Genomic DNA, 26103 nt, shown 5'->3' on the forward strand with positions numbered 1-26103 from the left:
TTCCTGCAGGACCGGATCATGTGATGTGGCGGTCCGTAGGCGGCCCAAAGTCCGGCTGTCTACCAGTGTTGAAAGCACCGCATTTGTATGTATCTGAACGTCGGTGGAGCTTTCTTCGAGTTGCGACTCGCAAGAGATGCGAGAAAGTGTGCCCGCGATCACCAGCTTATTTCCCGGAACAAACTGCCAATCAAATTCAAACTTCAGCAAACGAAGAAATAGTCTTTGCAACCTTGGTGGCAATTCACCCAAGTTTTTCTCTGCAAGAGCGATTAAAGGTTGATAATCGGTTTCAACTAATACTTTCCTTCCCAGCACAAACTCGTTAAATTTCTCTCACCCAAATACAATTCCTAATGGCTAATTCTCAATCTGGGCATTTATACGCACTGTGTCAGTAAGTAGTCTTGAACAATATCCCACCATTTTCAAATCTTGTCCGTCATGCTGGAACAACGCCGCACCCAGAGCAAAAGCAGAAGCGTCTGTGGAGATTTTGGTAGGCCTAGTGGGATCAAAAATTGTTAACACCGGCGCTTCAGTCAAAGTCTTTCGTATCTGCCGCCACTCACTTTCGTCCACCCCCTACCATTCAAAGACAGTGACCTGCCTAATGAATTTACGTAGGGACTTGGTCTGCGTTGACAGATGAGAAAAGTATTTGCCAAAGTAATTGACTGCCCCTAACCTCCTCTGAACTTTACTTGACGGGATAGGTAGCGCTGCCACACACTTTACAAGGTCTGGATTTGGCTCAATGCCAGCAGCACTAATCTTATCCCCTAGATAGGTGGTTACTTTTACCCCAAAGACACAGTTTTCGAAGTTTAGGGATGTCCTTCAGCTTGTATGGCCTTGAGCACTCCGTGCAAGCGTTGGTCATGTTCTGTTTGTGTTGCAGCCCAAATCAAGACATCGTCAATATACACCCGGACTCCTGGAAGGCCATCTAGAAGGTAGCTCATGGTACGCTGAAATACTTCTGGAGCTGAAGCGAATCCAAAAAGTAGTCGTTATAATCGGTGTCGCCCAAAAGGCGTACTCAAGGTGCATATTCGAGATGTGCCGTCATCTAGCGGTATTTGATAAAAACCGCTGTCGGCGTCAAGCCTGCTGAAATATGCCACGTGCGCCAAGTCCGCTTCAATTTCCTCGCTTCGAGGAAGTTAAAAATGCTCTCTCTGGAGTGCTTAATTTATATGACGGGGATCCATGCATATTCTCAACTTATTGTTCTCCTTGCGTACTATCACTAAGGAACTCACCCAGTCTGAAGGTTCTTGCGCTTTCACGATGACACCGGCTTCCTCCATTCAATCCAGCTCTGCCTTGAGAGGCGTTCTGAGTGCGTGCAGCACCCTACGAGCTGGTTGTACCACCGGGGTGAAGTTTTCACGCAGAACCATCTTCTATGGTCTCTTTGCGCATCCTAGACCATAGAAGAGAGATGGAGACTCGCTTTCTTCTTTCCGGCGCAGTTGGGCTTCATGCCCCACAGTGTTGATCCTGCTGATGAGTTCGAAGTACTCGCACGCCTTCAAGCCCATAATGGCCTGCCGTCCTTTCTTGACAACGAAAATTTCATCAGTCCTTGCTTGTTTCCGATGAGTACGGACAACCGGACTTTTTTCAGATGTTGGATGAGTCCACCTCCATAGCTGCATAGAATTACAGCCGTTGGTGTAGGCTGTTGTTTGGCCCTAATTTTCAGAAACAATGTGCGAGGAAATAGGTTAGCCTGAGCACCGGTGTCTACCTTGAGCTCCACTTCTTTTTCTTCTATCACAGTTGTGATTGCCCGGTCATGGCTACCTATGGGCCGCTTGCTGCTGGCTGTTAGAATTTCGAGGGCATCAATTCGCTGTCTTCTTCACTGACTTCTTCGACTTCGTGGACACCAATCGGCTTCTTCTTACAGCATGCTGCAAAATGTTTTTTTTTTTTTTTTTTTTGCGTACTTTGAGGACTTCTTTTGATAAGCTGGGCAGTGTCCAGGATGGTGAACATAGTTGCAAAAGCCACATTTCCTCTTACCACCGAGCCTTTTCCCCACCTTACTTTCGTGCTTGTTTCTCTCAACGGGTTCCACCCCCACCATTGCTTCCTTCTTCTCCCTGACAGGTGTTGCGGCACTCCATGCTTTACTGTGCATATCGGCTATCTCTTCAGCCTTGCAACATTCAACTGCCCTTTCCGAGGTTAAATCCTTTTTCCCCAGGAGCTTCTCTCGCAGCTTCCTACTTGACGTTCCGTAAACGATCTGGTCAAGCAGCATTGACTCTGTTAGTTCGCCGAATCCGCAAGTCCTCGTCTTCACTTGGATGTCGCGGCAGAACTGTTCGAATGGCTCTTATTCCTCTTGTTGCCGCGTCCGGAATACGTAACGCTCAAAAGTTTCATTACATCTCGGGAGGTAGTACTCTTCAAATCTTCTACCAGACTGTCGTAATTTGTGGCTTCCTCAGGTGGTAGTCCAAAGGTATTGAAGACATCAATAGCCTCCTGCCCCGCGATATGCAAAAAGATAGTGGCCTTTTGCTGCCGAGTCCGAAGTTTGATGGGTTCCGTGGCCACCAGAAGTTCAAGCAGAAATTCTCTGCTTGAACTTTCTACAGTTTTCAGCGGCATGCTCTCCCAACCTCAGCGTTTCTGGCGGCGAAAAATCAGTCATGATGAGCAGTGATTATCATCCCACTTCTGACACCATGTATCGTTGTGTTAAGAACGACACATAAAGCAGTCCGTACACCTAAAAAGGATTAGATCAGATGGCGTCGTCGTCGTCTTTATTCGTGTTGCTAGTGCATCGTTCATATTAGAGAGTTTTAGTAGATCGTGTTTTCAGGCCACGATAATCGTAGCGGGAGCTCGCGCTGCCACTTTGATGCATGCTCTGAAGCGCGCGCTCGTAGCGGTAGCGGGCCTTTGTAAACGATCTACTAAAACTCCCTATTGATACAAAATGTACGCCTACTTCGCCGGTCTGCGGATAGCAAAATCTTGGTATACAAGAGACATCTTTATAAAGCTGCCCGCCAGCAGCGAATTTAAAACGGCTCACCATAATGGAGATGTCAAGGTGATATTGCGAATTTCATAAGCCAAAATGGCGACCATACCGGCAACTTGGCGCTACATTCACACGATCGAGTCATTTTAGTTCTCACTTGATATCAAATTTGAGACGATTGCTCACAACGTATGGTCGGGATGAGTTCGAGTTCATGATGTAACAAAGAAGACAATCTTGATGGTGTGGAATGTGCATGTCAGAATCGTTGGGGAAGCCTGCCGTCAGCACGTGCTCAATAGTAGCGAGCTTACCTATGGCCACCAATCTCAGAACCACGGTGTAAGATACACTTTTTAGGTGGGGACACGGCGGGGCTGAACGCGCGGCGCGAGGAATCAGATAGTGTTCGTTCGACAGGCATCCAAAAGGCTGCATTATTCCGCGGCCACCGTGCCCGCGGCTGACAGTGTCGCCGGCGGCCAAACGGCTAAACTGTGTGAGAGCGAAAAAAATTATCTTGTTGCCATGACACCCCGGTACACCGTGGTCTTTCTGCACCGTCTTTGCCGTGCCCACAGGTTGACGACTCACTTGCCAGCGCCGCTTGAAACCATAGTTAGAGAGAGAGTGAAAAGCGAACTTTATCTGCACCGCGCGAGGAGCGCGCTGTCCTCACCTGACGAGTATTATCCTACACCGTGCTCAGAACTAAGCCCTGCTCAGCAAAGAGCTTCTGGTTCGTGTCATTCTCAGCATTCGCGCATATCGCGCGTTGCTGAGAATATGCGCGATATGCGCGCATATGCGCATATCGCGCATATCGCGCGTTTTTACTTGGTTTGTAATGCGATCAATCCGGGCGCTTGAGGCTACGTGGATTGCATGCTTGGCGAAGCATCTAAAACCACGCACGTAGCCAGGGGGAGGGGGCCCATGAGGCCCGCCCCGCCCCGCCCCCCCCCCCCCCCCCCGAAATCTTCCATTTTGCTGGAACCGCCCCCCTCCCCCTCATGCTGCATTTTGTCTTAAGCGGCCCCCCCCCCCCCCCCCCCCCCCCCCCCGAGACAAAATCCTGGCTACGTGTCTGTGTATAACCATACATCGACATCGAGTTGCAGTCTCGTTACACTCTGTTCATTCTTTAAGGCGTACGGAAAGGAAATAACGTGAGCGGAAGCCCTGCCCCTCCCTTGAAAGTCGAATAGCGAGAAGTGCAACTCGTATCACGCTCGTGACGTCAATAGTTCCTACACTGCCAAGGGTACGGCCAGTCTGAATACGCGCTCGCTGTTTTACGGCCTCTTCAGTGAGGCATACCACCTATGTTTCCGAAGCGGTACTGGCACGTAGCAAGCTTTACGCGTCACCGGGCGGCCGGCAGCTTCGCCAGAGCGCGGCCGTCTCAGCTGTAACTGTGCTATAGTTGGGGACACCGTTCTCTTCAACGTTACTGGATCGGAGACGTTGACAAGCTCCGAGAAAAAAAGTGACGCGCTGCCATTCACTGCAGCGTAGCGGCGCTCGTGTCCAAGCCTCCAGACCCGTTCGGTCTGACTTGCCTCGGTACCCGTGGATACGCCGTGAAACATCGGATTTGTGTGGGCTCACAAAGAATACTACCAAGGAATATTGCCAGTGTGATAATGGCCGGATTGAGACAACATGTCCTGGGACTTTTGAGGTCAATTTACGCCCGCCGGGCCTTCTTAGTTTTGGCACTTCTCCAACATTAGGCACCAAGGCAAGCAGCTCGGACAAATGGCTGCGTCTATCGTTCGTGGTTTTCGGCACATGGACCGTTGTGTTTTGGTTGTCTGCGGACTAAAATACCGAGGACCTCCCTTTTGTGGTGTTGTGTGTTTGTGTCAGAAGTACAAGCGTAAACTGCGCTGCATGCATTCGAAATTCGCATTAGGAAAGAACGATAATTGGAAAACGTCATCGTCATTTGAAAGAATCGGGCTGTTTTTGTATTTATATTCGGCTACGTCGAGGTCTGCTACTGGTGAAAGCAACTGAGTTATTCCTCTCGTGTGCTCTTTACGTGTGTGACAAGCTTGCTCCTTTGAGTGTGCGTGCCATTTTGGAGACGTGCGAGTAAGAATTTTAAGACATCACTTCCGATCACCTGATCAGCGCGGAGTCGTCGGTGTATATTTAGAGATTTACGTGTGAATGTGCGATGGATATTAGGACCGTTACTTTACAGTACCTGCTACAACTTAGAGCCGACAGTGCATGAATTGCGAAACACCCTCGTTTACTAGGTGAAACGAGCTCATTTGTGTAAGCGTATGCATGCTCCATGTGCCTGACAGCAACATGCCTGTTGGCGTGCTTATAAGCGCGTGTTAATTTAAATTCGCTTTATGTTAACTACTATTTTCTTAACGTTACAGTCGTCCAAAAATAATAATGCTGTTTTATTGATCTCGTTACGTTTCTGCGATCTATTTCAAGCCAAAATAAATACATTTTAGCTACCCTGAGATTGCGACATAAGAAGCCTGCGGTGCAAAGACCACTTTTAATAACTGCAATGCCTTTTCGTTGTCACGAAAATGTTCTTCTACGCGAGGTACATCAATCGGGAGATGATGGAAAAGGTGTCAGTAGCAAACATGGAAACATCGGGTCCTGTGATTGCCAAGTACAGGTGTTTTCAGTCGTGGAATTTTGCATTCTGCTCGCAATGGTTTTCGTGCAAATAGAAATAAATCTTGCACAGTATTTATCTGCAATTTTAGCCTTGCCTAAGATTTGTTGTGGCAACAAATAAAAGGCAGAAAACGCATTTCGTTCGTTTTCTTGTGACAAGTGGGAGCGTTTATCCAAAACTGAATACGGCGCTGACAGCGCACGCGAACCCCTGCTTGTGGATGCTGGTCATAGATGAATGTGAGAAACATCAAATATGACACAAATCACGTTATACTTTGATGTTACACGAACATAGAATCGCACTCGGAAGCCAGACCCAAAGATAGGCACCCATGTTGCTATCCGATAAATTATAAAGTAAAAATCGAAGAAATCGTTAGCGTGCATAATTAAAATTGTGACTGCAGAAGAATCTACTTGCAGAGTTCATTTCTTTTTTTTTAATGCGTAAGAGCCGCCGACGTGCCGCCGACCGCCTGATTTCGCAATGAAAACCCAGCGTTCCGAGCTTGGCCGGCCTTGCGGACCGGATGGGCTGCGACGGCAGCGCCACCACGCCCGCGCGAACGGAGGGGGCCGGCTCTCCACAGCCCGGCTAAAGCGGAGCTTGTCAACTGAGCTAATTTAGTAACCTTGGTTATCCGGCCATACATACAATTAAAGGTACGGGAGCGCGCTCTAAAGTGCCGATCAAAGCTGTGCACGCGTGCTCTCTTCCCCTCCTTGGAAATACAACAGAAAGTTGTCCACGAGTGGAAACTACGGTCAAAATAAACTAAAAAGGACAAAAAAAAAAGAAAAGCAAACGCGTCATTTGTTGGAAGCTATCGCGAAGACTGCTATTCCTTATGCCTTACGTTGTGCTGGAAATGCGACATACCCGTGCGGTGCTGCTGAATACTCGATGACTGGCGGTGAACTTTTATTCTGACTAGGAACTCTGAGAATCGCTAGAAAAAAATCGTAACTACAGCGCCGGTTGTAGTCCCGAATGCCGAATTTTCCCGAAGGAATGCCACGCTACGAAAGTCACAGGGTATGAGCATTCTCTTTTATTAATTTGATTGCCATTAAAGCAATAATCTGCTAAATGGTTCACCAAGGAAATATATAACCTGATGCATACACCGTAGATGGGTACTTGTTGACAGCAAGGTTCTTTCGTGCTATTTATTTTCACGTGGTGCTTAGTGATTCATCTCTGGGCAGCTGGTGGAAAGACTGCCAGGATTAGTCCCCGAGTTTGAATGGCAATTCGGAACACAACCATAGACCACTGCTGAGGGAACCGTTGAGTGGCAGGGTGGATCAATTAGCTCGATGCACGAACTAATTAATCACTGTCGCGTGGATTTTAGCGAGCGCGATCACGGGATGGCGCCACTTTTTTGAGCTCGGAAATGGTGTTTAACAGACGAATTTATTTAACCGGGTCCCAAACTTCCGCAATTCATTTTATAATGATAATGTCTTTAGGAATTTGAATGTTTTAAAAGACATATATCACAACTTCATTTTACACTCCAACGCGGTACAATAATTATTCATCCTTTAGTTAAATTTCTGAAAAGCTTGAATTGAAAGCTAAACAAAAACTATATTTTTACGCAATTCAAGGCCACGGAAAACAATATTAAAGGGTAATTCTAAAACTTGAATTCCGCAATGCTGTTAAGATTAGTATTATCTTTAGAACACAACTCCGCCGCCAATTGCTTCAGTGGTTGCTGATAATAAGAACCAAACATATGCCATAGAAAATGCGTGGGCTCTTCCTCTGTGATAGTCTTTTAAGACCCATTGATACGAAAGCTACATTTCTCTTCCCCCATTGTCGTGTACAGTTTTTTTCTTTCAGAGCGCAGCTCTTAGGGGCCCGTTTCCAGCTTGAGCGGCGTCGGCGTCGCCGTAACCGCGCGGTGCATTATGGGAAATGTCCCATAATGCACCGCGCGAGCCCCCCACCGGGGTCACGTGACCTCGTGGGGGAGCACGTGACCCCCCTGAGGTCCCTCAGGGGAGTCACGTGACCTCAGGGGGGTCACGTGCTCCCCCACGAGGTCACGTGACCCCCGCCGATGTCGCGTGACCCCCATGACGTTATCGGCACTGATGACGTCACCGGCATCCACATCGTCATCATCAGTGATGACGTAATCATCACTGATGACGTCATTAGTGACGTCACTGATGACGTCACCGGCATCCACATCGTCATCATCACTGATGACGTCACCGGCAACCGCATCGTCATCGTCATCACCACTGATGACGTTACCGATTCCGCATCGTCATCATCACTGATGACGTCATCAGTGACGTCACTGATGTTGTCACCGGCATCCGCATCATCACTGATGACGTCATCAGTGACGTCACTAATGACGTCACCGACATTCGCATCGTCATCGTCATCATCACTGGTGCAGTCATCAGTGACGTCACTAATGACGTCATCGGTATCCTCATCGTCATCGTCACTGATGACGTCATCAGTGACGTCAGTGATGACATCATCGGCATTGGGGGGTCACGTGACCCCCCCCTGGTTAGTTGAACCCCCCCCCCCAGTACCCTTCCCTCCTCCTCCTCAAGAGCTGCGCTCTAATTCGGACTTACAGGGAGTTGTAAGCGGCTTTCACTTTTTTTTGCTTTCTTGTTGTCTGCTTTTATGATCGTCCTACAATTGTAGGCGGAATTTATACACATGGTCTAATCAAAAGACAGAGCGCAGCCCAAAGTGAAAAGACAAACAAACGCATACACACATGCTGGAAGGACCACGGTGAAATTCTGCATATTAGGGGATCGGTGGCCGAGTGTCCTAGCGTACACTAGCTCAGAGAACGTGGAGCAAAAGCTCGCGCTGGAGAACCCAGGGATTCTGGGTTCTTTCCCCACCCCTGTCCGTTTCGATCTGGATGAGCATCGTACAGGCGTGCGGTCATGTATCACTACTGCGTCATGCGCGTTAAAAAAAAACAGGCTGGCGGTTGTACTGCACAGGCTAAATTTCCCATCTACAGCTGGGAGAGAAGTCAACCGTTAAGAAAGACTAAGTTGTAGGCTGTAGAAACAAACACACAAACAATTGTTTTGCTATATATTATTGCGTTACATTCGAAGAGCAGGCTGAAAGAATGATGCAGAGAGCCGTAACGTTGCGCTCCTGGAGTTTCTTAATTTGGGCCATCGGCTCGTAGTTTCTGATGTACTCTGAAGGCAATTGTATTGCCCCTTCCAGTAATGCGTCCAGATACGTAACACGAAGAGAGTCACAAGAAAAGAATGCATACATATTGCCCCGCGCGTGCGCGAGCAAGCATGCCCGTGGCACAATGTGTATCGCGTTTGTTTCCGGTGGAAAAGGCTGAGGTTCGATGCCTGGGAACGGGCACACCCTTTGGCGTTTCTGTAAATGTCACGTTCCGGTAAATTCCAGAAGCCTGTTGCTCGTTCGCGGACCGGCTGTTCTACCCGCGGAACCTTCTACGCCGGTTGTTCCAGAAGACCGCGCGTGGCCATAAGGGGCTCCGCAGGGCGACCCAGAGTCAGTTTCGCCACAGCCCTCGGTCCTGCTGGTACGTTGACATCGACGCCTGCGATGCTAGCCTTGTTCTGTGTTTTTTTGGGCGCAAGTTCACCTCATTAACCGTTAGTTTCCGGCAGTCTTTAGGTACAATTATTATACATTTGTGCAGTAGAGCCAGAAAATATCGAAACAATAAGCTTGACTGATTACACAATTGGGTTAAATATGATCAGAAAAAAAATCCGGAAAACACGGAATCTAGGGCGAATCTTAAGTAAGGATTATTTTTTTTTCTGGAGAAAATATTTCGATGAGTTATGAGGGCGCGAAGGTGTGCCTCACACAACTCACGTACCGTGTCCTGGTTTTGCCCACAAACAGGGCTTTGAGGAAGTGCGTTCCGTTCATAGTAACATACATCTTAAAAAACGCGGGACTCGGGTGCAATCACGGGGGCAACACCGGAGCAGTGAATAAGAAAGACTCTGAACAAATCAAAGGGCAACAAGAATAATGGGGCACGCCTCGCGTTTCTCAAGTTGTAGGTTACTTCAATGCTCGATTTCCACTAGAGAGAGAAAAAAAATGTCAAAGACGTTGTGGGATTCGACTTACCTCACTGCACCGCGAGGTCGATCCCACTCCGTAGCACAATGTTGAGGATTGCTACGGCCGGGTCCGTCCGGAGGCTGCCGTAGACTCCGAGGAGAGGAATCACTCCGAAAACGCAAAGGTGCTGAAGAAGCGGGTTTATTAGGCTCCTGTGCCACCACGCTGCGCCCGTCGGCAAAACTAATAAATAAAAGGAACGGTAAAGTGTCGGCGCTGTCGTATTAGACAGATTCACCTGGAGGGGACCCCCGCTGCCGTATTAGGCAGATTCGTGGGACAAAGGGGAAGCACAAAAAGAAGGAGGCTCACGACGAGAGCTTCCCCCAAAAACGAGAGTCAGGGTCGCCGTTCGCGGGCCGCTTATCTAGCCAGTGGAAAGTGGACGCGCCCGGGGTAGGTAGTGTGGCTTATCCTGCAGATGGGCCACGTCCACAATCATTTCCGAAGGGTGCGCCGGAGGCACTTTCACCCAAAAGGGCGAGGGAAGACACGCCCTCTTCGAGGAATGCGGCCTTACCCCCGTATCCGGGATGACGTCGCCATAACGCTCCCACGGCCTGCTTGTGCTAGGCCTAGATAGGGAGACGGGGAACACGTGGCTCCCACACTCAGGACTAAAAACAAAATTTTCCTACCGACTCTCAAACAAAAAGAAAAGAAACCAAAAAAAAAACTACCGCGTCCGGTACCGACCCCACATGCTGGGGCTAACAAATATGGCGTCTTCGGTGGCGTCCCTGCGTTGGAATGGGGTGCTCACCGAAGCCGCTAGCGGAGGAGCTGCTCTTCCGGGCGAAGGAGCTGGGCGCCGTCTCCGTCCAGGTCCATTAACCCGGCGTCCAGGTCCCCGGCAGGACCCCCCAGAAGGTCCAAGGCCGGCGCGGCGCCCTGGTCCGCCGCCCGCAGGTGGTCGAGAACGATGGGGCCAACGGCGGCAGGTGGACGGGGCGCCCTTGCCAAGATGGCCGCCGCGAACCCCGGGTCCCAGCCCATGCGGTCTACCACCAAGGCGACCGCATTGGCGCCGCGGAGGGAAGCAGCCGTCATCCACTCCCCGTGGCTCAGCGACCGCAGGTGGGACCGGTGGACGAACAAGGACCCGCAACCGCGGCAGAAACGGGAGTCGGGAGCGGGCTCCAGACAGGCCCCCCGGCCTCCTCGTCGAAGATAGAGAGGGTCCTGCCGCGGAAGGGCTCCATCACCTGTCCCGCCGGCGTCCTGGACAGCACACGAGGCTGCTCCCCCCACGGGTCGGCCGACACAAAGACCAGAGGCCTCGCCGTCCCCTCCTGCGAAGTCCATGTGGCCATGTGGCGGACCTCCACGACGTCCTCATGGCGACGACCGGCCCTGGCCCAGGAGTAGGGCAGGCGATCCCGGCGCGCTCCTGCGCGGCCCACCACGCGCGGCCAGTGGTTTGGTGGTTGGGACATCCTGGCTTGATGGCAGGGCTGGCTGGCAGACAACTGGAGAATGACCCTTCGGCCTGTGGTTGCCTCCGAAGAAAACTCGTAGGAAACCCCTGGCGGGACACCGGAGAGTCTCGGGTGGCCAAACTGACCAATGGCTGCCTGCCTACCCTTTCCCACGGACCCCGCAGTATGGAGGGGAATCTCCCTACGGGATGATCCGGCAGCGAACATTGAGGTGTCCTTTTTAGGTCACCAGGTCACCGCTTGCCAACAACAATGGTGGCTGACGCGTTTGCGAAGGCAGCTGGTGCATTCCTTATCTTTGCACTTCTCTTAATGTGACATTTCGCCACTTACTGGGCTGCCTTTGCGAATACTTCGGATATTAGGTTTTCCGAGTTCGCAGATTGTAACGAGGCGCCTGTTGCACCTCGCTGGCGTTGTCTCACGTTTTGCGCGCCTGCAGCCGCGGGGCCTGTGTTTGTTCGTCCCCCGTTTTTCCTCTTCCATGGTAGGGTTTTAGATCGCAGACATGCACCGGCCCGCCGACTTTTCTCGAGTCTTTCTCAGTCAGCTTGTACACGAGTGGCGAAAGTATTTCGTGCACCCGGTACGGGCCCAACCACTTTGGTGCCAGCGAAGCAGAAAAGCCTTTGCTGGCATCGCTCAAAACGTGGTTTCGTCTGAGCACGAGATCACCAGCTTCGTAGCGGAGATCTCGGCGAGAGCGGTCATACTTAGAGCCACTCTATATTGCAGCGTAGCTGCCAGAGTAGCGACACGACGCAAAATTATCTAGATGTACGACGTCAGAAGCGCTGATAGTGATCTCCATTTTGGGCCTGGGAGGTTGCCATGGTAACCGTGCTTCTAGCGACGCCGGGCGGCAACCTTTGTAGTCTAGTTGATATCTCCATTTGTTCATTGAAAAGTGGTATAAGACGCTTGGCATCGCGGTAGAACAAGAACCTCTGGAGGAACGGTGCCTGTTTTTTTCTGAAAAGTGAGACGATTTGCGGCCCGGGGACTGTCGGGCGACGAGAGCTGCTATGGTATCGTACGTGCACGGACAAGGCGAGTGGTTTTCGGCGCCGCCGGGATGGCGGGCGCTTCGTGGGACGAACGTACCGTCCTAGTACTTTCGGACTTCGCTCCGATGGAACAAAATCCGATTACGCCGGCCACGACAGGACGATTGGCTCGGGACATGACTGCTGCTCGACTGCCCCATAGTTAGCGAGTATATGTTTAGAATCGTACATCTTTAAGACCCCATCATCCCTTCAAGATGAGATTTTCTCCCCGACTGGTGAGGAGCGACGTCGACGGGGTTCAACCAAGAAGGACGGCATGGTGGTCTCTAGGGAATCGTTGACGCCATCAAAAGAGACGGACGCCGGATATGAGGTGTTCTTGCCGACAGGCCAAATGGTCTACGGAAGTTTACCGGCATTGAAAAAGTCAATATGTTTATCTGATGTAGCACACATATCCGTGTTAAAGGGGCCACGAAATTATGTTTAAACTTCTTTTTCCTTACCTGTAATCCTCAACTGAAAAGAGAATTGTGAAATCACGCAGTCGTGACATGCTAGGGCACCGGTGCGATGACCGCAAGCTTTCACCGTGCCTTTTAAGCACACCATAGAACTTGGCATCCATAATAACCCTGAGACGAAGGAAAAATAAAAAAACGGACAGTACAACGAAGTCTCTATGAACTTGGCATTTGCAAGTGATGATAAGTTTTGTCAGGACACTCATTGGCCAAGAAAGCGAATTCAGATATCCATGGACGAATTGATTGCTGACGAGCGCATACATCCGAGCGACGCAGTTTTCGTGTCCAATGCGTGAGTTGGGGTCGGCTGACGTCATTTTGGCCTTTGTAGGCATTGTAAAAAGAATATTTGGAACCAAGCACACTGACATTAAGGAGCACAAAACGGGCCCAGCAACAGAAAATAAATATTACACTCGTAAGAAATAAATACGTCGGTAACTTGTTAATTACAAGGACGAACACACCTCTGAGCCCCATAGTTTCATAGTAAGTACTGATGCATTGTTATATAGCAGGTCATTTCATATACGTCACGTGAGCAAACGCCAGTTTTTCACTTGAAAAACAAACCAAAAAACACTGCGATCAAATGCAAGCTATTGCAACGAAAGCAAGTTATATCAAAATCTTCAGAACTGCCAATTCGTAAAATTGGCGATTAGTAAAAAAGGTTAAAGGTCGCAGGAGCTTCCTCGCTAAAATTTTCTGTGATTATTCGGTGACCCAGGGCTGAAACAATTTCCCCTAGGCCCTACACGCGTCGTATACCTTTCGTTATGATTCTCAGAAATTAAGACTTTCAAAGGAAGCTAGAAAAATGCGAAAATTTTATCCTAAAAGCTATGTGGAGCGCAAGTTCGTCTGCTTCTTTTTGCAGGGGTTGTGGTGACGTCAGAACGCCGAGATCGGAGTGGCTCCGATCGAAGGATAGTGGGTAGACCTAAAACCAAGCTGCCTTAAGGCCTACCCACAATTCTTTATTCAGAATCAATCAGAGCTCGGCGTTCTGACGTCACCACAACCCCTACTAAAAGAAGCAGACGAACTTGCGCTACGCATATCGTAAAATCGTTGATTAGTATGCTTGGGAGTTGTGTGAATATTTACACAGCGTGTAGTTGGTCAGCCATTTCAAAGTTGCGACGTTGTAGATGAGCAATTTAGCCAATGAAGTATAACCGCTAGCCTGGGGTCTATAGGTCTTTAACGTGCACCACGCAGTAGTGATACACAACCGCAGGCCGGTACAATGCTCATCCAGATCGAAATGGGCAGGGGTGGGGATTGAACCCAGGTTCCCTGATTGATTAGTACAAAACGCAAACATCGCAGGGGCTTCCTCGCTAAAAGTTTGTGATCGTACGATTACCTGGGGCAAAAACAAATTCCCCAAGGCCCAACATGCGACGCATAGATTTCGCATCGATTCTCAGACACTCCAACGTTCAAATAAAGCTAAGACAATGCGAAAATTGCATGCTAAATGTCTTATCGATCCTCAAACACATCCGGAAACCCGAGCACCGCTAAGGCGATATTACTGATTCTGTCGCACAGGTGCTAATATCCAGAGCGATCTTGCACAGAAAAAGTATAAAGTATCATTCTTTCAGATCTTCACGTTATACCTACATCAGAAAGCACGAAGAAGCCCTAAATCGTCGGCAAGCTGCGGCACATCATGACTCCGCGTACCGAACATACTCGCATCCACCAGCTCTGGGCGCTGCCATCTTACCGATGACATCACGGCTTTTGCGAGGTCACGTGACGAGTCGTCACTCGGTTGCTACGGAAACTGAGCCAGCTCAGCTCGTTGCTATGGTACCGCGTGCGACCAATCGCGGTGAGAGGCGGCACATGGAAAAGCGTGGCGCTAATCTGGCAGCTTCGCTGCCACATCGAGTGGCTCTAGTCATACTGAGCTTTTTGTTTAGCTCGCGCTACCCCGAGATTGCGACGGGCCTCCGAGAAGGCTTCCGTCATCCGAGTTTGTAGCTAGCGCGCGTGTTCAGTCTGTGTAGACGGCGCGTCGTTCACCCCGGCGTTTGCCCTTAGGACACGGTCCATGGGATTCGGCAACTCCCTACCGAATGTGAGGAAGGCGGGTGTGAAGCCTGTCGATCGATTGACCGTGGATCGAAGTGCGAACCCGATCTCAGGGATATAGGCGTCCCAGTCGCGGTGCTTTTCGGCGAATGCTGCCAGCATGGGTTTGATGTTTCGGTTACATCGCTCTGTTATGTTCGCCTGCGGGTGGTAGGGTGTGGTCGTTTTGTGCTTGATGCCCAGAGCTTTGCAAGCGTCCCCAAATACCTTCCCGACGAAGTAGCTCGCTCGATCTGTTAAAAGAGCTTCGACGAACCCGAATCGTGTGAACACCTCCATGAGCTTTTCCGTGATTGCTCGGGCTGTCAACTTTCGTAGCGGGAACAGTTCCACCCATTTGCTGAAGTGGTCAGTGACAACCAGCAAATACTGGTGTCCTTTGGGGCTCCTCGGTAAAGGGCCGACCACGTCGCAAGCGGCCAAAGGCCATGGTTCCTGGCTCTGGATGGACTGCATAAGGCCCGGCAGCTTGCCGCCTCTTGGTTTGAAGCTTTGGCAGGTGTGGCACGTGCGGGCGTAGCGGAATACGTCCCTTTTCATGCCCGGCCAGGTTGCGACACGGCATAACTTCGTATAAGTCTTAGAGCCGCTCGCGTGTCCGGCCAAGTGCGAGTCGTGATAGTAACGCATTACTGCGCACCTCAGACTTTTTGGCACTACTACCTTGAACACCTCGTCTGTGTCCTTCTCAGATGGGATATACTTTAGCAGGAGACCGTCGGCATTCAGCAGAAATTGATCCAGCGTGTCAGTATCAGTACAAGATACATCCCGACACTCGGCGTTGACTGCAACACCAGCAGTCCTACGCACGGCGGACGCGCCGCCCGACTCCACAGAGTCCGACTCTCTCGAGAGCCCGTCGATCACCTTTCGACAAAACGAATCATTCTGCTGAGCTTTCAGTAGCTCTTCTTTGCTGAACACGATCCCCACCGCGCTCACTGCGTCTATGTGGTTCACGGTCTCGTCCGAGGAGGTCGGGGATGCTGCCTCCCCTTGGGACTGTTTTTCGGCTTCGCATGGCATAGAATTTGCCGTTGGCTCGGCCTGTTGACTCGCGGAAGGTTTGGTGCAGTCTCCGGGTGCTCGCAACAGTGCATCGGCCACCACGTTTGAACTGCATTTCTTGTACCGCACGACGTAGTCATATTTCTGCAGTAGCAAGGCCCATCTCGCTAACCGTCCTGCGGGTTCGCGAAGTCTGGACAGCCATATCAGGCTCTGGTGATCTGTTTCGATCACGAAGGTGGTCCCGTCGACGTAAATGTCGAAGCGCTTTAAGGCAAAAACAATGGCCAAGCACTCTTGCTCACAGGTGCTGTAGTTCACCTCTGCCGGCACCAGCGAGCGGCTAGCGAAAGCCACCGGTCCTAGCACACCCTCGTGCTCTTGGAGCAGGACCGCTCCCAGGCCCAGTTTGCTCGCGTCCGTTTGGATCACGAAAGGCTTGTTCAAGTCGGGAAGCTTTAGTTCCGCGGTGTCCGCGAGAGCTTTCGAAGTGCAGCGGAAAGCTGCCTCCTGCTCGGGACCCCAACTCCAGCTCACGGCTTTTCTGAGTAGCCGCGTGAGTGGCGCTTGAAGTGACGCGCAGTTTGGGATGAATTGGCGGTAAAAGTTCACCATTCCCAAATAACGACGGAGCGAGCTTACGTCCGTCGGCGCAGGAAACTCCCGAATAGCTTCTACACTCTCAACAAAAGGGTTGTCGTGGGGTACTAACTTTGGGGTCGTCAGAAGCCGTCACAGATATCGCTACCCCACCTTCGTTATACTAACAACCCCACGGGTAATCACACGGCACGCAACCAACAGGTTGCCACAGTGAGCACCCCCAAAAGCAACATGGCGGCTGGCAAGCGACGGTGGAGCAGTACGAGTAAGGCCTAGCGAGCTGGACTGCTTTTTGCTAAAATACGATTCTCAAGTGCGTGCGCCCGTTCGCGGCCTACCGTGCGCACTGAAGCACTCCAAAACGCGCCTCGAACCACGGGCACCGCACGTATTACGAGTAGAGGCGACGATGTGAAAGGAAGGGGGGGGGGGGGGGGGGCACTTGAGGGGGTTGTCCGCGACTGCTTTCGCGCGGCCGGCTGCATTTACTTCGCGACCAGAAAACATTCAAGAAAGGAATCGTATAGCGACAAATGGAATGATATCTTTATTGAACAGAGCGTCTCCTTGCTGTGCTTGCCGCAAGTGATCCGGCGGTTTCGGTTGACAGCGGCGAGGCGAAGCATCACCGATTTAAGCGGCGTCGGTTCCGATCGTTCAATGCTCCTGCTCACCTGTTAGCATTCGTTATCCACTTCCAAGTCCCTGGTAATCCTCACCGCGTTTGTGCACGCACTTAGCGCTATTCACCGCACGGAACACCCATTCAACTGGCTATGAGACTGATCCCACTGGGACGAGAGGCTGAGAACCGAACCACCGAACCCTTTGGGGCTGCTCCGTAGAGCCATGGAACGTCTCCATGCTTTTCACTCAAATAAGTAGACACAAACGCGCGACTCCTTGAATTGGGCGGCGCCACGCGCCACCTAACGGACAGGGCTCAAACTAGAAAAAAAACGAAGCCAACAGTTTTTGTGTTCAGTGCCTCGCCAGACATTCACGTATGTATACATATTCTACTACACACTTTACACATACGCGACATACAGACACCATAGCATTCTACACAGAAACGCGTTCAGACACAGCACAAGGTACTACATGCTACATTCCTATACACACGTCTAGTTGACACCGTCACCTTATATACTGCTGTATTTTCTGTGACCAATTAGGATGGTGACCACTGTCATATTTTGCATAAATACGAAAAGACTGTGCAAGGTTTACGCGTATATATTATTTTCCTCTACTGCCCTTGGGAAAGCGCTCGTATCTCTAATGTTATTTATTGCAAAAGTGAACCGCAGGTTATGAATAAATTTGAGTAGTTGCTACACGTCACATTTTGATCAGTTTCGTTTTCTCGCTAGCCTACACTTTAAGTATACAGAAGCCTGTTCAATTAATTGTATTAATTATCGAAAACAATTTCTGCAATCACAACTTTCTGAACACGCTGATGCATTTTCTTTTTTCTTTTTACATATCCGAATGACTTCAGCGGCGGTTAAGTAAATGTTGAGTACACTGAGCGCGCGCAGGTGATTCTGGCGAAGCCCGTCCGCCGGTCCTCCCCGAAACGTTGTTTCAGTTTTCTTCTTTTCGCTACAATTGTTTTTGCTTAAGCGCGTGTCTTTCAAATATGCGCTCTATGCGCTCGCGCTCGCGCCAAAAGGACAGTGCAGAATTGCCGCTTTCGGGCCCGTGCCTTCACCTGCAACGAACGCGAAATACGTATGCTAAATTATGTAAAGCCTGGTTCAGACAGTGGCGTTTGACTGCGTCTGACTGCGTTGCGGCAGCGAGAAACCAGGGCATCCCTGCTGCTTTCATCGCGTGCCAAGATGATTCCTTGAATTGGATTCCACGCTTCATACGATGCACAGTCGTGCCGGTGAGTCGCTTTCGGTTCTCGACGCAAAGCTGTCAAACTCATTCAAACGCAAGTGTCTGGACCGGCCTTACCGCTCATTCACACTGGAAGCGGATCCGCTTTTGCAAAGTGGTTGCGAACGCGGTTGTATAAATATCCAGTACGATTGCACGCGCACTCCATGACATCAAGTGAGCGTGCAATTGGACTGGATCTTTATACAACCGCGCTCACAACCGCTTTGCGAATGCGGATCCGCTTCCAGTGTGAATGAGCTGTTGAGCATCAAAGAACGCCGAAAACATCATTATCTGCGCTGCACCTGCTGTCGTCTCCAGCAATACTTTTTCTAAAAAAAAAATCTAAAACAAATAGCACGTATATGTTTGCCAATGCCTTATTTTTGGAAATTTACTTGGAATCTTTTATATAGATAAAAGGAACCCGTGCTGGAAGGCCTGAAATCCTAGTCCCTTTCGAAGTACTCCGCCTTGGATGACACACACTTGTTTGAGCATTTTTTTTTTTTTTTATGGAGTATGCTCGATGAAATGTGCCAAATGAGCCAGTGAAGGTGAATCATGTATCCCGAGACAGATAAATAGTGAAACACACGAACATGATCGCAGATATCTGTGTAGGTTCGTGCTCTCCGGCCTGAGTCGTGGTGTGCAATGCTTCATACTTCACTGCACTTGCAAGCAAAAAAATTGGGTACGACAGGAGCGCAAGTTCGGCGGAACGGGCGGAACCGAGGAGGCCATTTGCAACTGAACTGCACGCAGAACTGACCGATGACACCTTTATTGAGAGCACGCTCTTTACTGAACCGCACAATAAAAGACGACAAGAGTATCTCGTCCGACGAACATTCAAGTCAACTCACGCCTGTGCGTAGCTTTCTGTGCTTTTCTAGAGATTTGGTTAAATTCCTCGAGCACGACGCCAGCTGCCAGCTGTTGTTTACTGTTGTACATGGTAAAACCCGCGACGGAACCAAAAAGGACAACCGCGATACTTTTTATCTGCCTCGGGTTTTAGTAGGTGCGTACCAATGTTGCCTGTACTTGTTTGTTTTCTGCCAGTTTAGGCGAAATAAGCCACACGCTTGTTTCGAGCGGTTTAAATTTGAATAAATAATAACCAACACACAAAGAAAACAAGTTTTAAGTACTTTTTGAGATTTTTGAAGTGACTTTTACTATTAAACGACTGCAGGCACATGAATGTTCAATTCAAGAGTTTATAAAACGTGACTACCCCATGCTTGTCACCTTCCAGCAGGGTGCTAACTCTCAATGGCTCGAGCCCAGTGGGTAGTTAGGTAAGCCTGTGGGGTAGTTACAGCCGTCAAAACGCACGATGACAAGGGGGGGTGCTCACTTTTTCTTAGAGTGTAGCTTCTCGGGATTCGGCGCAATGCGCCCGCAATCGAGCGTGAAACCAAGCAAGTTGATGCGGGCTTCTGCTATTTGGGCCTTTTCCGGGTTCAGTGTCATCCCCGCTGCCTTTAACCTATTCAACACATCCTTCAAATCTCGTAGGTGATCTTCGAAGGTGTTGGAGTAGACGACAATGTCGTCGAGGTAGGCCATTGCATGGCTCCACTTGGCTTCTCCCAGTACTCGGTCAATCAATCGCTAAAACGTCATTGGAGCTCCGCACACACCAAAGGGCATTCTCGTGAATTCGAAAAGCCCGCGGTGACAAACAAAGGCCGTTTTCGCCTCGTCACCCTTCTCCATTTGAACTTGGAGATAACCTCGGCTGGCGTCCAAGGTTGTAAAATACCGTGCGCTGCCGAGGTTGGACAGGATCGCGTCAATGCTCGGTAGCGGATATGCGTCTTTCCGCGTGACGTCATTCAGACGACGATAGTCGATGCACAGACGTGAACTGCCGTCCTTCTTTGGCACCAACACAACAGGGAATCCCCAGGGTCTGTTTGACCGTCGGACAACTCAGGTGTCGATCATTTCGTCTAACGCAACGTCGATGGCTTTGCGTTTAGACAGACTGACGGGGCGCGCGTTTTGCCTTCGAGGAAGCGCGTCGCCAGTGTCGATCCGGTGTTGCACTAGGTTTGTGCACCCGGGCCGATCCGTGAACATTGCTTCATAATATCGCAACAAGTTCGACAAACGGGCTTTTTCTCGCCCTGACACGCTGCATGACTCTGTCAGCAGGGGGTGCGTTACTTCCGACACTACGGCACTCGTTTGATCTGGCGTCGAGGAACGTGCCGAGGAGTTCGTACTCGCTTCTTGGGAGGCTGTTGCCTCGTCTCGGCTGCTGCTGCCTGCCCCATCTTTGGAGGCTGTTGCTTCGTCTCGGCTGCTGCTGCCTGCCCCATTAACCAGTGGTTTTTCTGGAGTTGGGGGTTCGCAGAAGGGTTTCAGAGGAGCGAAAGTGCCCTCTCGGTAGCCACCGCTACCCACGTCGATCACAATGCCTGTTTTGGCGAGAAAATCTCTGCCCAGGATGATTGGAACGGAAAGATTGGGGAGATGAACAAAGCGTTGCCGTCTTACTCGGGTCTCCCTTCTCGCAACCAACCGCACTGTACCGCTTGAATGGGCGGTACCGCACGCGAGTCGGAAAGCCGTGTTGCCCTCCCTCAGACGCACTGAGTTTTGCCGGAGGTGGGTCAACGCTTCGTCTCCGAAAAGTGAGGCGCTGGCTCCTGTGTCCAGCAGTGCCTTGAACGTCTGGTCGACAATCGTCAGGGCTATGAATGGCGCTCGCGTGCCTGCCGGAAAGCCTATTCTATAGGCCGACGGCAAAAGAGACTCTTGCTCCGTGCCGCCGTTAGCCGCCGGGCTGGTTATCGGCGGCTTTGCTCGTTTCCCGTCTGTCAGAAACCGGGGTTCTGTCCTTCGGGGCATTGTCGAACCAGATGGTTTGCACTGTTACAGCGAAAGCAACGCTGTTGCGTGACCCTTCTTGAGTCCTGTCTCGGATTCTGATGCGCGCCGCCCCTTTCGTCCTGGGTGTACGGACGTTTTGGCCGCGTTTCTTCCCGTGGCGTCGGTAACTCCGTGTTCCGATCTCGCCTGTTGAACTGTGGCGCAGTCTCTGCTGCCCTCCGTCCGTAGGAGTACGGGTCGAGCGCATGATCGGATATGTCGTACGAGTTCCGACCTCGCTCGTCTGCGTAGTAGGCGCCGTCGTGTCTCCTGTTTCGGGACGCCGCGTCCCCGTTCCACGCGCAGCGCGGCTCGAGTGCCGCTGACGCTGGCGGCGGGGGCCGATACGCTCGTGCGGCCAGAATGTCTCCCTGGATCCGCCGAGCCTCCGAGGCCAGTTCGCTCAAGTCGCGAAAACGACTGCCTCGGAGATACGCTGCAAAAGTCGGGTGCGATTGTCGAATGACTCGCTCCACCCGCTCTGCATTGGGCGCTGATGGTTCCGCCAGCTCAAAGAGCTCCTGCATCGCCCTCACAAACTCCAAAAGTGACTCTTCTGGGTGTTGGGTCCGTTGTTCGAGTTCTCGCCTCATCCTGCGTTCGTAGTCTGCAGGGAGGAATTCCTGGCGAAATGCCTTGCGGAACTGCTCGATCGACGACAGCTGGCTTCCGGTTAGACGGAGCCACCGCGCCGCTTGGTCCACCAACGAGATTGGCAAGATGCGTTCCAGTATCTCGTTGTCTGACATTCCCATGGCCTGTTGGTAGTTTTTCAGGTCCTCGAGGAAGTCTGTCGCGCTCAGTCGGTAGAGCACGAGACTCTTAATCTCAGGGTCGTGGGTTCGAGCCCCACGTTGGGCGCCAAATGTGGGATTCGACTTACCTCACTGCACCGCGAGGTCGATCCCACTCCGTAGCACGATGTTGAGAATTGCTACGGCCGGGTCCGTCCGGAGGCTGCCGTAGACTCCGAGGAGAGGAATCACTCCGAAAACGCAAAGGTACTGAAGAAGCGTGTTTATTAGGCTCCTGTGCCACCACGCTGTGCCCGTCGGCAAAACTAATAAATAAAAGGAACGGTAAAGTGTCGGCGCTGTCGTATTAGACAGATTCACCTGGAGGGGACCCCCGCTGCCGTATTAGGCAGATTCGTGGGACAAAGGGGAAGCAAAAAAGACAGGCTCACGACGAGAGCTTCCCCCAAAAAACGAGAGTCAGGGCCGCCGTTCGCGGGCCGCTTATCTAGCCAGCGGAAAGTGGACGCGCCCGGGGTAGGTAGTGTGGCTTATCCCTCAGATGGGCCGCGTCCACAATCATTTCCGAAGGGTGCGCCGGAGGCACTTTCACCCAAAAGGGCGAGGGAAGACACGCCCTCTTCGAGGAATGCGGCCTTACCCCCGTATCCGGGATGACGTCGCCATAACGCTCCCACGGCCTGCTTGTGCTAGGCTTAGATAGGGAGACGGGGAACACGTGGCTCCCACAACGTTTACAATTCTCCGTAATGCCTAATTAGAGCACATCTTTTGAAAAGGAGGTAGAGAGGGTACGCCCCCCCCCCCCTTCCAGTACCCTCCCGTCCTTCGCTCCTGCTCCAAACCCATTTAGCGGAAAGTTTTTGCTAAATTTTCCGCTAAATTTAGCGAACATTTCGCCGCTAATGTTAGCAGGAAAAGTTTTACGTTAAATTCAACGGAAAATTTCTCCGTAAATTTAGCAGAAGAATGTCCCCGCTAAGTATAGAGAAAAAATTTCCGGCTTAATTTGGCAGGAAATCTTTCCCCCTAACTTTAGCGAGGAAACGTCCGATTGCGCAACGCGCTGTTACGCCGACGCCGACGCCGCTCAACCCGGAAAGGGGCACCTAACAGCTGAGCTCTAAAACAGCCGACAGGGACAAGCCTCGAACACAAGCAGCATGCTCACAATGCCGCATATGTTGGCAGGCGTTTAGTCGCTCGGTGCTTGTGAAGTAAGCAGGAGTGACTGCAAGCCTGCCGGAGATACCCTCGCCTGTATGATGCTCGTGTTTCATCATAGCCTCCTTTATTCTACAAACCCCGTCAAATTGCGAAGGTGTCCGGTTTGAGGCCTGTCGCTTTCGGTTGTTTCTGCTTGTCGCTCTAGTGGAACTCGGGCATAATAACGGTGCGAGAAAGCAGTTTACACCCCCTTCTATTATATTCCATTTCGCCGGAAGTCCGAACGAAGCCAAAGCTGCAGTCCGATGGAGCTAATCAGGAAGCGTCAAAACAGCATCTTCACGGCCCTCGTTTACTTTGTAGGGTTTGCCAATCACCGGCTAAACCAAACACACACTCGCCAAAAAGAAGAAAACAAACAGCGCGTTCACAGTGTCCGGTTAATGTAGCGGAAGGCAGCAAACGGACAAAGAAAACGGGCGCCATGACGCTCTACGTTTGGCGCTACTTATTCGGAGATCCTAGAGTTGACTGCAGTTGGTCCTAATCTGGCGGAGTGTGACGTTCTGAAATATATGCTGACGTGTAGAAATCTAAAATGGGTGGCAAAGAAATGTGTAAGAACGAGAAACACCGAACTTACCTTTATCCTGACCGTGTTCCGATCGTAAAAGAGCACTTGAACCTGAACGAGCGGCACGTCGACGTCGATGCCGGACGGCGTCCGTCGCTTGAGTTGGACGGTGATCCGATCGATGGAGCTCTGGGCACCCTGGACGGAGTAGCCCAGGTAGTGTTTGGGGAAGAAGCATCGCGGAACCCCGACACTGTTCTCAACCGTCTCGTCCACCGTGTTGTCCAAGACCCCCCAGCAGCAGCGGCGTAGGAGACAGGAGGTTTCGCTGGCGTTCCCTTCGGGGTGACAGTCAAAGCGCTCGGCAACTGTCTCCAAATGGCACTCGAGAGCGTCCTCCGCTACGACGAAAGGGGAGGGGGGGGGGGGAGCTTTGAATATATGTTTCTTGTTAACGCTATTTTGAGCCCTCTCCGTGAGCGTAGCAGGATGTACATACTACGGGTGGGGCATTGTTAGCCCGAAAACCACCCTAACGCCTTTTCTGATTTTACTTCGAAAGGCCGGCGTAAAAGTTTACCGCTTAGGTTATTACCCCAACCGAGCACTTCCACCTCAATGGTAGATTTGAAAGCAATCCTTCAAAATGACAGAAAGCAAAAAAAAACTACCAGAGATGGCTCGTTCGCGCTAACAATGTCACAGAGTGAGGGCGGACACAATATTGGCACTTTCAAGATTTTTTTCAAACACAGCATTGATTAAAAACATGGTTTACCTTAGGTTGGTGCCTACACTTAGCAGTTTGAAGCTAAATAGTACTTTATATGAGCCGTTATATTTAAAACAACAACAACATGAAATGCTGCAAATCGCTTAATCGTGCTAACAATGTGACGGTAAAAAAAAAAAGTGAAATAACCACACTAAAAAGTTGCGGAATGTGATCTTTGAAATCGTTGAAGAAGAAAATACTAAGGTTTTGATTTTCTATTGGTTACTGTATTGGGCTATAGGAGGCGCTATGTCCTGCTTGTATTTAAAGCCCATTTATGTTTCAAAAGTAGCGCGATTTGCGTCAATGCTCGAGGCACGTTCTACCTGCAGCCCTCGGGATGATCTTGGCGTCACTGCCCAGCTAGAGTACACTCTAGCTGGGCAGACGCCATGTTGTTCACAGAGGTGGCGCAAGGCACGTGTCTCGAGCATTCCCAGGATAAATAGGTTTTGCTTGTATTGCTTTGTATCTAGCAGAATTGTGTGTTGACCAACAGAAGGCATGTAGAATGGATTCCTTACTCTATTTTTCTTGATTGAGCGCAGATTGAAGATTGGCAAGACCCGTGCCCAGTATAGTTTTGCCGCGCCTAGTCGAGATAAAGAACTAAAGAATACATGGCTGCATGGGTGCTGAGTCCGCGTTCCGTTTCAACGGTTCCACTGAGTGAAGACGAGGATCAGCCAAACGCTGACGGAACGTTCGACTACGTGCAAATGTTGGCTCCCTCGGCTCGTTAGTTCTAGGTAAAGTGACTTTAGTTCTAGGGTGCCTTCATGTGCCCTTTGGTGGTGGCATCTGGCATTTTCTTACACATGTTTATTTTTCTTTTTTGTTCAGAAGCACGCGAAAGAACGTGTCCCTGCACGCGTTTGCGGCGCTGACTGTGCTATGTCGACATTTTGTTTTCGTCGATTTCTTTGTATTTACCCGTGAGCGCGTGCTGTCGGTATCGGGTACTACAAAGGGTGGCATCACCCTAAAAAGAAGGACGTTTAGGCACCCTAGTCAGCTCGCTTCATGCGCTGATTGGGTAATGCGCGGGAAAGTCTGTTTCCCGTGGAGCTTTCTTTTTTGTTGAAGTGATATTTGAAGTACGACATTTTACCACATCTTTAAAACGTGCCATGCGCAGTCTTACTAACAAACACTTTTGGCACTGAGATGTCGAAGCGCTGGGGTGGTTATGTACTGTTCTCTATCTTGATCTTGATCTTGATAATGGTAATGAACGTCTCACGCGATACAGTACGATACGATACAAACTTTATTTTTCACCAGAAATACAAGTGGTGAATTGGAGGTCATAGAAAAAGCTGCAGAAATGCAGCTCGACGACGCTCCTGGCCCCCCATTCGGTAGCTACGACGGAGTACATATAATGCAGGGGTCAAAAAAGAGAAAATCAAATGAACAAATTGAATATTTGGCTGTTTGACAATTGCACAATATCTATGTTTTAACCAAATAGTCGTTCAAAATAGACGGTAAAGCATAACGAACTTTTTTTTTCTGTCAAGCATAGTT

The 26103-nt window shown here is 50.6% G+C and overlaps 1 protein-coding gene and 1 non-coding gene across 2 annotated transcripts in view; one reads left to right on the forward strand and one right to left on the reverse strand.

Annotated features, from left to right (window-relative positions):
- The window catches only part of LOC8037543 (lysosomal alpha-glucosidase-like), a 112255-nt gene extending 87407 nt beyond the window's left edge, over positions 1-24848 (reverse strand). Inside the window, exons 1-2 of the mRNA XM_040215886.3 lie at positions 24800-24848; positions 23868-24199 (exon numbers count right to left, since the gene is read on the reverse strand). Coding sequence (XP_040071820.1) covers positions 23868-24199; positions 24800-24848 — 381 coding nt within the window. The remainder of the gene's footprint in view (positions 1-23867; positions 24200-24799) is intronic.
- Trnak-cuu lies at positions 22091-22163 on the forward strand. Its single transcript has one exon. It is a non-coding gene; the product is annotated as a tRNA-Lys (tRNA).
- Positions 24849-26103: the final 1255 nt, after the last annotated feature.

The sequence above is a fragment of the Ixodes scapularis genome, unplaced genomic scaffold, assembly GCF_016920785.2.
Source record: "Ixodes scapularis isolate PalLabHiFi unplaced genomic scaffold, ASM1692078v2 PGA_scaffold7__128_contigs__length_106722199, whole genome shotgun sequence".
NCBI lineage: Eukaryota > Metazoa > Arthropoda > Arachnida > Ixodida > Ixodidae > Ixodes > Ixodes scapularis.